Source organism: Sinocyclocheilus anshuiensis, unplaced genomic scaffold (genome assembly GCF_001515605.1).
Source record: "Sinocyclocheilus anshuiensis isolate Anshui unplaced genomic scaffold, SAMN03320099.WGS_v1.1 scaffold739, whole genome shotgun sequence".
Lineage (NCBI taxonomy): Eukaryota > Metazoa > Chordata > Actinopteri > Cypriniformes > Cyprinidae > Sinocyclocheilus > Sinocyclocheilus anshuiensis.
Window position 1 is genome coordinate 420,134 of NW_015551105.1, and position 10,678 is coordinate 430,811.

The 10,678-nt window shown below is 37.1% G+C and overlaps 1 protein-coding gene and 1 long non-coding RNA gene across 2 annotated transcripts in view; one reads left to right on the top strand and one right to left on the bottom strand.

The window, feature by feature from the left end:
• The window catches only part of LOC107662884 (uncharacterized), a 34,400-nt gene extending 25,713 nt beyond the window's left edge, over positions 1-8,687 (top strand). Inside the window, exon 3 of the long non-coding RNA XR_001631257.1 lies at positions 8,548-8,687. This is a non-coding gene — a long non-coding RNA (uncharacterized LOC107662884). The remainder of the gene's footprint in view (positions 1-8,547) is intronic.
• The window catches only part of LOC107662882 (anoctamin-1-like), a 36,345-nt gene that overhangs the window by 18,191 nt on the left and 7,476 nt on the right, over positions 1-10,678 (bottom strand). Inside the window, exons 5-14 of the mRNA XM_016452997.1 lie at positions 7,991-8,142; positions 7,837-7,891; positions 7,017-7,068; positions 6,835-6,890; positions 6,674-6,721; positions 6,428-6,492; positions 5,484-5,618; positions 1,810-1,970; positions 1,607-1,689; positions 146-157 (exon numbers count right to left, since the gene is read on the bottom strand). Coding sequence (XP_016308483.1) covers positions 146-157; positions 1,607-1,689; positions 1,810-1,970; positions 5,484-5,618; positions 6,428-6,492; positions 6,674-6,721; positions 6,835-6,890; positions 7,017-7,068; positions 7,837-7,891; positions 7,991-8,142 — 819 coding nt within the window. The remainder of the gene's footprint in view (positions 1-145; positions 158-1,606; positions 1,690-1,809; positions 1,971-5,483; positions 5,619-6,427; positions 6,493-6,673; positions 6,722-6,834; positions 6,891-7,016; positions 7,069-7,836; positions 7,892-7,990; positions 8,143-10,678) is intronic.

Genomic DNA, 10,678 nt, shown 5'->3' on the forward strand with positions numbered 1-10,678 from the left:
GAGCAGAAAAATGCAAACGGGAGATGGAGAACTGATGAGGGTGGGGGAAGTGTGAGGGACGTGGAGAGAAATATGTTGTGCATTTGAGCGTGTCGGGAACAATATAGAAACCGAGAAAGAGAAGTAGAGCAAGAGATAGGTTTACCTCAGCCCTTTCCTATCAGTGAGCATGAAAGCAAAGAAAACATGGCGTTAGACACATATTTACACTATTTAATATGCAGAGTAATTGAAGTTCATTATCGTTCACATTAGCAAGTCGCTCATGATCTCCATGGCGTCCTGTTGAAAGCACAGTCCTTCATCCACTCAGCTCAATGCTTTAAGCAGAAACAATCTCATTACTCACACATGTCCTGTCAGACACACATCCACGCCACCCTCTCCCACCACTTACACAATACACACACACACACACTTCAGACTGAATCAGCTCCCAGGTGAATGGTTCAAACCCTCAAGAACAATGAAAGCTTGAATTTTCATAAACCTAATGAAGAGCAGGCCATCAGCAGTCAGCGCGAGGGTCTGTTAGAGTCGCACTAGATAGAATTGGCTATTATGTATGATTATGTTTAGCAATGCTTTATGAACTGTGTTGCTACGAGTTTCCGCTGATGTTCATAGATGAGATTCTGGTGTGGTTTTTAAGGGGGCAGCTATATTATAGAATGTGCATACTAATGATTACACCACTGCTAGGATGTGATGCTAGACATGACATGAACATCGAGGATAATGTCATCTATATGCTTATCGTACTTTTATTCAGCAAGGATGCATTAAATTATTCAAAAGTGACAGTAAAGGCATCTAAAATGTTACAAAAGAGTTCTATTAATTACAAATAAATGCTGTTCTTTTAAACTTTTTATTCATCAAAGAATCCTGAAAAATGTATGCATGCACCAAATCAGCATATTAGAATGATTTCTGAAGGATCATGTGACACTGAAGACTGGAGCAATGATGCTGAAAATTCCACTTTTTCATCACAGGAATAAATTACATTTTAAAATATAAAGTGACGTGACGTGGCCAAGTATGGTTACCCATACTCGGAATTAGTGCTCTGCATTTAACCCATCCTAAGTGCACACACACAGCAGTGAACACACACACACCGTGAACACACATTGTGTAAATGTAATAATCACACAAATTGTAATAATATTTCACAACAAACAAATGCTGCCCAGGTCAGGATAAGAGACTTCTTGTTCTTTCAAAAACATTACAAATTATTGAGACATTGTGCACAAACAAGTTTTTGTCCAATCAGCTACTCTCTACAATGAGATTGTCCCTTCCTTTACTACAAACTGCAACAAATCTTTGCTCATGGCTGACTAGATTTAAAGCCTACTGGCTATTTTCATTTTTTTTTTTTAAAGGACACATCCTTTGATGTGCCTGTCCAAACTTCTGTTTTCAATCAGAATTCCTATCAGTGAGCAGAATTTTTAACAGACTTAATGATGCAGTCACAGATGTGCATATGTCAGCTATTTTACAGCTTCAAAAATTTGATTTTAGAGCTGCTGCCATTTAATAATGAATGTTAGAGATGGTCTGTGACTGATTAAATGCTTTGGACTTTTCTCACCTCATCGTCTTCCATGCCTGTCAGATCCCAGCTGTGCTGTAAACATCGCTGCCTCCTCTTCCAGTGCTCTAGAAACACTGCCGCTAAACACACACACACAATTATCACAAAACGATCTATTATACCACCTTATTTCTTCTCAATATAAATGTACAGTAAACACATAGTTTATCATCAAATGCACATATTCATACAGCTCATACCCCAAAGGGACATAAAGATGGCGAAGCCCACGGTGGTGTGGTTATCAAACAGATAGCTGGCACGTGCCGTACTGCAGATACTGCTCAGCTGCCAGTAATCACACACACGATCACATAGAGGACACATGGTGAAATTAAGATGCTCATCACACATCTCTTGACTGAAAGAGAGAGAGAGAGAAATAAATTATCGATTGTATCATAAAAATTCATGCAATACATAAACATTTATTTTCTTTGAAATTGTTTTTTTTCCCTCGTGCCTCACAAATTTTGGAAAAAATATCAAAACAAAACCTCAAGAAACAACCCCGGAAAAAGGCTTCTTAAAGCAAATAAATCAATGTAATTAAAATACAAATAATCCAAAGTACATATCAGAGTTACGTTGTAACAGTCCATAGTTCTGTTACTATGGATTTAGTAGGTTGTAGTACTACTCCTGTCCTGGTGCGGTGCAACATGACTATAAAAATATCACCCTTCCCATAATTATACAGGACAGGTATGTCAGTGCCATGGTTGACACTGGAAGCACTTTCTCACTGATCCAAGAATCCTTTTGGAAGCAGTTGTGTCCCCAAGAGCAATACCAACCCAGCGAAGGACAATCCTTTCTATTGGCCAATGGACAAAGACAGATGGCTATTGGTACAACCACCTGACCCCAACAGTCCTGCTTATCCCATTCTTGATCGATAAAAGGAACTCATCAGCTTGGTGAAAGAAAATGTAGAACGAGCCCAAGCCAAGCAGAAGCGGTACTATGACCAGCGACGAAAACGGACTCTATTCCAGGTAAGAGATATCGTTTGGGTACGGTCTCATCCCTTATCCAGAGCAAATGATGGTTTTATGGCCAAGCTTTCCGCAAAATGGAAAGGCCCCGCAAAGGTTGTTAAACGCTTAGGCCCGGTTAATTACTCTGTCTCGTTTTTATCTGATCCCACGAATATTGATACTTACCATGTCCAAAATCTCAAGACCTGTCATGGTTATGACAAGTCTTCCAATGAGCAGCGGTGTATGTAACAGTCCATAGTTCTGTTACTATGGTTTTAGTAGGTTGTAGTACTACTCCTGTCCTCTAGGGACTCTAAGTTGCTCTCCTCCTCTAGCTTAAATCCCGGTGAGGTAGTAGAGGAAGAGAGAGATCCGTTTGGTGAAGTGGAAGCATGGTTTTTCTTTTTTCTCCTTCAATGCAGTAGAGTCCAGATTGGGAAATATGTGTTTCAAGCTCAACCATAAGGACTCTTGACTCTTTGTAGTTAATTACTACTAATATGTACAATGGGGATGTGAGGAGCATTTCCACTGTGACACTACTACACAGAAACCTATAGTGGATCTTTTGGGAATATTCGTTACTCAACTACTAAAGCCTTTGTTGGGAAGCACTTGGTGGATGGTTATCGGGTTAGATTCTTGTTTTATGCTCATTGAATCTACGTTGAACATTCTCCAAAGGACAGTTGGGATTCTAAATGGACAATGGTCATATAAGGTTTTTCATTTTTTTCATTCCTTTGGTTTTCTATGATGTTTGCCTTTATGCTTACTGGTTTGTTGATACCACTTTCAAGTCTTTTTTAAATGAGTATGCTGATTTATTTCGCTTTATTTTTCTTTGTCTGTTGTTTTTGCCCGTTCTTAATTTTCAATAATAATCTGGTATAACTCTTCTATCTGTGTTGGTACAAACTTTATTTCTTATCTCGGTTGACATTTGATTGAATAGTATTTTAGGTGCTTATATTAAATGTGGTTGGTGGGCCCCTCCCTTAAAAATTATCATTAGCTGTGCCTTTTTAAAAAGAGGAGGACGGTTATAATGGAAACAAATATCTGCTGCATGGGTTAGTAACTTAAGACTGAATGGAAATTCTTTGTATTTGAAAAATGGTCAAATATTTCATAGCCCAAAGAAACACTGGGTAGAAGTGTGGTGGAGTTATTAATCTCCTCAACAGCAAACCTTACTTACTCATCATGACGATAAATTTCTTTTGTAAAATAGAACTCTGTTATTTGGAGAAACATTTAAAACTGATTGACAAAATTTGTAAAGCTAAATGTTTAGAATAAGGCTCAAAATAAATAAATAAATAAATAAACGTACAGAAACGTTGTTATGCCATTGCAGGAGAGAGTTGTTGATGGTAAACGTAATTTCTGCATGTTTCTCATATGTGCCCACCGTCTCAAACTGTGGAGGATTCACATCAGTGCGCCAGAGCACAACTTTATAACTGATGGCTGGATCATAATTATCATCATATTTCACCTGACGGCCATTGAGTGGAAAATTCAATTTCTTTATCTCTCCAAGAAGCTGTAAGGTGAGTTCAAATAAAAAAGACAAATATTATTATTAATATTATATAATAAAACATTAATATAACATTAAAAAATATTTATTTTGTTTTACTCATTTATTAGATTATACAATATAAATAAATAAATAATGTAAGCAATAAAACATAATGTACAACATGTAGTTTCATAAAAAACTAACTAATATTGATTTTTTAATTAATTAAAACATCAATAATGTATTTGAAATAATGATTCAACTTTGCTTACCATATATGACTTGGTCATTGTATTTTTCTGGCATTCATTGATGTCACACTGCAGAACTTTATGTAATGCATGAGCTATCGTATATATGGCAGCATAGATGCCAAAGGAAAATGTTGGATTCTCGTTTATAATCTCCTCTGCAGTCAGCAATGAGCAGTAATGACAAACTTGATTACATGTCTTACTCTTGACTTTGTAACAGTCCATAGTTCTGTTACTATGGTTTTAGTAGGTTGTAGTACTACTCCTGTCCTCTAGGGACTCTAAGTTGCTCTCCTCCTCTAGCTTAAATCCCGGTGAGGTAGTAGAGGAAGAGAGAGATCTGTTTGGTGAAGTGGAAGCATGGTTTTTCTCCTCCAGTAGTCAATGCAGTAGAGTCCAGATTGGGAAATATGTGTTTCAAGCTCAACCATAAGGACTCTTTAGTATTGGTAGTTAATTACTACTAATATGTACAATGGGGATGTGAGGAGCATTTCCACTGTGACACTACTACACAGAAACCTATAGTGGATCTTTTGGGAATATTCGTTACTCAACTACTAAAGCCTTTGTTGGGAAGCACTTGGTGGATGGTTATCGGGTTAGATTCTTGTTTTATGCTCATTGAACAAGACATCATCAGCATCATTATCATCGTCATCGTACTCTACGTTGAGTTCAACGGACATTCTCCAAAGGACAGTTGGGATTCTAAATGGACAATGGTCATATAAGGTTTTTCATTCCAAAATTCACTTTGGTTTTCTATGATGTTTGCCTTTATGCTTACTGGTTTGTTGATACCACTTTCAAGTCTTCTTTAAATGAGTATGCTGATTTATTTCGCTTTATTTTTCTTTGTCTGTTGTTTTTGCCCGTTCTTAATTTTCAATAATAATCTGGTATAACTCTTCTATCTGTGTTGGTACAAACTTTATTTCTTATCTCGGTTGACATTTGATTGAATAGTTTTTTAGGTGCTTATATTAAATGTGGTTGGTGGGCCCCTCTCTTAAAAATTATCATTAGCTGTACCTTTTAAAAAGAGGAGGACGGTTATAACGTTTGATTTAAAACATTTAGCTTATATTAAGAAAAAAAGACTTTACCTGGGCACATTGGTGTCTACAGTGAGGCAGCCGTACAGAAATACTGCGACTCCTAAAGCCGAGGCTGGAATCAGCAGCTGTGTGTACACTCCCAACCAGGCAAAATACAGGCCAATCTTCTCTCCAAAGTACTTCCTGTTAAATACAGTTAGACGGGTACAGAACTATTATGAATTTGACAAGGTAAACAACACTGAACACCAACACATGCAAAAACGCTGATTTCAAAAGGTGACTGCACGGAATGTGAACCTGGCTGCAATTGAAATTGAATGCCATTCACAAAGCTTCACATATCCTCCACCTCTTGTATATTTATTTATTAAAATATTTTGGCTATTTTGATTGCTTTCAGCAACCAATAAAAGTGGAAGCTACATTTTGCCATATCTGGGTCTGGAGATTTTCCCCATAATCTGCTCAGAAAATATCAGTTTGCAGACTCCATGTGAGCCAACTGATAAGTAATATGTTTACTATAATCTTATATAAACTTTCAAAGACATACTGTCTGCTGTGCTGTACACAGCATGCATGCCATACAGTGGGCACGTATTTCATATTTGTGATATCCAGATGGCATATTAAATTTACCAGATGCAATGCGGCTTCATTGAAGCTTAAAAAAAGCTGGATTTTTGCAAGTTATAGGTCATTTTATAATGTTTTATTATCCTGATAAATGTAAACATCTATGCTTGTTTGATAAGCATTTTGGGATAGGCAGAATTAGATTATTTTTTTCAGGCAGGTGAAAATCTTGAAAATGAAAAGTGACACACCTCTCCTCAACAAGCCATATGATTTAAGGTCGAACTATTTATAGCAGTCCACAAACACACAAACACATCTGACAGTTCTCAGAAAGGAGAACCAGTCAGTAACCATCTGTATACTGAACAACATCTTTCACAGAACCAGATGGTGGTGATCATGTCTGATACCTTATAAGGTCCATTGGCTGATATTTGTAGCAAGCTCCATAATTGGCCCATTCCTCATGCAACATCTGCAATACACAAAACACATTCATTACCGGTTCAGATTTTCAAAACAAACATATTCTTTGTATCTTCTTAGAGACGACACACACAAGTATATCTTACAGTAATAAGCAGCTTATTGTCATTTTATCAATCAAAAGCCTTTCCTAAATGTCACCGTGTGACTTGCTGCCGTTCAGGACTCACCTGTCTGTCATTGCGATTCTCTTTATCTTCTGAGCTGTCAAAGTCTCCCTGCAGCAATGACAACACACAAAGCTCTACCCAAACCACATCACACATTTACACTGAACTAACAGACGAATTACAAATCAGCTGTATTAAACTGAGCAAAATGCATTACTTACATCATGCAGAGGGAAGGCAGAATCATAAACCCCTTTAGCTAGCAGTGATGAAATACCTGAGACAGAAAAGAGAGAAAATTTGAATATCTGTAGTAAAAATATTTCATGAAACATTGTCAGTTAAACAATCCAATTTAAAAGAGTATGGTATATTTGTGGAGTTGGCATCTCCAGGAACATACCCATAGTTTGACAGGTCTGTGTGCAGGCTGTGCGCCTCAGAATTTCATAAACCTATGAAAGAGCATGGACGCAACACAATAATACATTAAAAAATGAATAAACTCAAACATAAATTAATAGAATAGTTCATCCAAAAATGAAAATTATATCTTTTCTTATCTGATAACTATTTCAATATAATGAACATGGACTGTGGTTGTCAAGCTGAAAATGACTAAAAACCACAATAAAGTATTTTAAGCATGGCCCATATGGAATATGCATTTAGTCGTAAGATATATACATTTTGTGTGAGAGAAAGTTGAAGATGTTATTCGCTGAACATTCAGCTCAGTTCTTCTGGGCATGTTCATGTGAGTTCATGAGCTATGTAGTGATGTCTAATTCATAAATTGTTCTTTTTGAGTCAGTTCTTTACAGTGAATAATTTGAATAATTCATTATTGATTCATTCAGCTCACTGACTCAATGATCCGGTCACAAATGTTAAAAGCCTAATGGAAGTGAATACAGACATGTATTTTGTCTGATAATGAATGGCACACAAATGGTATGGTTTAATGATACTTTTATGGTGTTTTTGTGTCATTTTTGAAGCTTTAAATCTCCAGTCCTCTATCCTCAATCTTTCTAACTGTATGAGGAAAAATTACCATTGCATCATTCAGAATTACTCCCTTTGTGTTCCACAGAAAAACGAACCTTTAGAACAACATAATTTGACATAATTTTCATTTCTGGCTGAACTGTTGCTTTAAAATCTGTTCTAATGTGTCCAGATGTGTATAATCATTCGGTTTCGTTTATACCGATACTTACAATTCGACCTCGTATTGCATTGCTGAACAAGCTGTTTTTTGGCTTTATATCAAATCTGCAAAATTAAAGAAAACTAATTAGGCCAGTGTGTGGGCTTGCTATTTGTAAATGCTCTTTTATGACATTCTGGCTGTCTGCGAATGTTGGCACTCACAGGTGTAGCTTGTCTCTGCTGAACGGTTGGGATAGCACCCGTGTGCGTGGGTCTTGGGGCTCCGGTACGCCCGGCTGGAACGGCTGATTGATCTTTGTCCAAAACGTGCTTATTACACCCATGAGCCCCGTCTTCTCTTTCAGCTGATATGTCTGGAAAAACAACCATAACGGAACTGAAATTAAACAGAGATTAATCCATTTATAGCCAGAGCTAAAGAGAGATGAGACACACTAGAAGTTGAGACCAGGGTCAGACGATTTAACACCACAAATGTGGAATGGTAATATCTTGTTTTGGGGGCAAACAAAGCACATGTGGGATGTGGGTCTATATGTCTCAACAGCTAATCCACCATTATCAGATTATATCATTCAATACAACTCACCACCTCAAAGGATAAATCATTCTTTCAGGATGTTGCTCTAAGCCACATCTATAAATGTATGGGAAAACATGACACTAACATTCATCTTAGTATGCAGTCTATATGACAAAACATTTGACAAGTAATCGGCTTGCTGACTGTGTAATCAGATCTTTTTTTTTCTCTGCAGTGTTCAGACTTTGAGAATTGACTTTTGGCATTACAACTGCTCTTAGACCGCGCCAACCCCGAGCACTTACAAAGATCATCATGGAGTCAAAGCTCTTAACACCAAAAACATGACACTGATGGGCTGTGTCAGTGTCCACATTTGTCCATACTTAATATATATATATATGTGTATATACCATGTATAGAGTTTTGGTCATTCAAATTTGCTTTCATGGTTATCGAATGGTGTTAAAAACCTTCCCATTCACTAATACAATGTGAAATATCCTAGCATTTTACCTACACTGCAAATGACCATGAGTTGCAGTGTGACAGCCTGAATCTATCAGAACAGACCAATCAGCCATTAGCTAGAAGCGAGACTTCAGCATCAGTAAAATGGGTTAAACTTAATATTCTACTTTATTTTATTTTCAAGATATTGGTCTAAAAACGAACATGGTATATTTTAGAATAGCAGTTTTTTTTTTTTACATTTCTCAAAAGATGATTTAAAAAGTCTGTGAGGCATCATGAGCTGGCTTTGACAAAATGTCAGAAGTTAAATACAGAAATTTGTAGGAATCAATTCAATCAATCAATTCAATTTATATAAATAAAAGGGTGAAAAAAAAGATAAAAGATAAGTTTTTTTTAAAGAAGTCTCTTATGCTCACATAGGCTACATTTATTTAATCAAAAATACAGTTATATTGTAAAATATTACTACAATTTTAAATAAATATTAACTATATATATTAATATATTTTAAAATGTGATTTTCAGCATCATTAGTTCAGTCTTCAGTGTCACATGATCCTTCAGAAATCATGAAAGTTCAAAAGAACAGAATTTATTTGAAATAGAAGCAGCTGAATGTCTTTACCATCACTTTTGGTCAATTTAATGCATCCTTGCTGAATACAAATTAATATCTTAAAAAAACGGTAATGAATGGGGAAAATAAAGAATAGAATAGATGTGCGATGCAAAAATCGGAACCGTCCTACCGGGAGCTAACTGTCACACTGCTGCTGCTACTGTGACGGAGCAAGGCGCGAAGGAGCGAGGAGACGTAGGGAAATTCTTGAAACAGTCTTTATTAATCCAAACCAAAGCAAAGCACACGTAGCAGAGGGAAAAGACAAACAATACCGGACGCTAGACATGGAAAGACACAGGGCTTAAGTAATGGGACTAATAGAGATAACAAGGGGAACACAGGTGGAATCAACTGAACATAATGAGGACAGGAACGGGAAGACCAAAAATGGGCATAGAGCAGGGCTCCTCAATAGGTGGCCCGCAGGCCACATCCGGCCCGTGAGAGAAAAATGTTTGGCCCGCGCTAATGTCAAATAATGTGGCATGAAAATTCAAACGCAGCATCAGAAAGCGACATTAACTTACATCGTGTCCACACCGGACACGAGCTGCGCGACGCAACAAAAGACAATAGAATCAGCACGATAATCAGTGATGCTGTCTTGGATGCGGCGCGACACGACAAATCCCCGACAGTAAACTGCTGACTCGTTCTATTTATGACGTACTGAAACAAAGTTCAAATGATTTGCAATGCTTTGTCGCGTCCAGTGTAGATGTGACAACAAAAACATGGCGAGTGAGAAGAAAAGAAAAGTGGACACGGAAAATAGATGATAATGTGAATGGACTGAACAGTTTTGAGTGAGTGACTGACTGATACCATCTTTGTTATGGAATACACGTGTTGGTTCACAGTGAGTTCACAGTTTTAACATACCACAAGTTTGCTTTCATTTATTTTCAAGATCTGAGGTAAATATCTATTGTTGCTTTCACTATGGCTATAAAGATCACGCAAAATAATATTCAAACTCCCATTAGACACTTTTAACATTGAATAAAGCATATAATTATTACCTGAGATTATCACGGTCATATTTTGTATGTTATTCCTGCCGCGATGTCACAGAAAATAAAAACCATTTCAAAAATAGAATCCCGTGTCGCTTATTGTCACGTGTCGCTGTCGCGGGTGGTTAGGACAAAAACTACATGGAAAAGATACTTTTTATTGCGTCGTGCCTGGTTGGGACACACGGTGTTACAGTTTGACCCCCACCTCCCACCCGCACAGAGGGAAAGTGGAGAGAAGAGATCCAGTC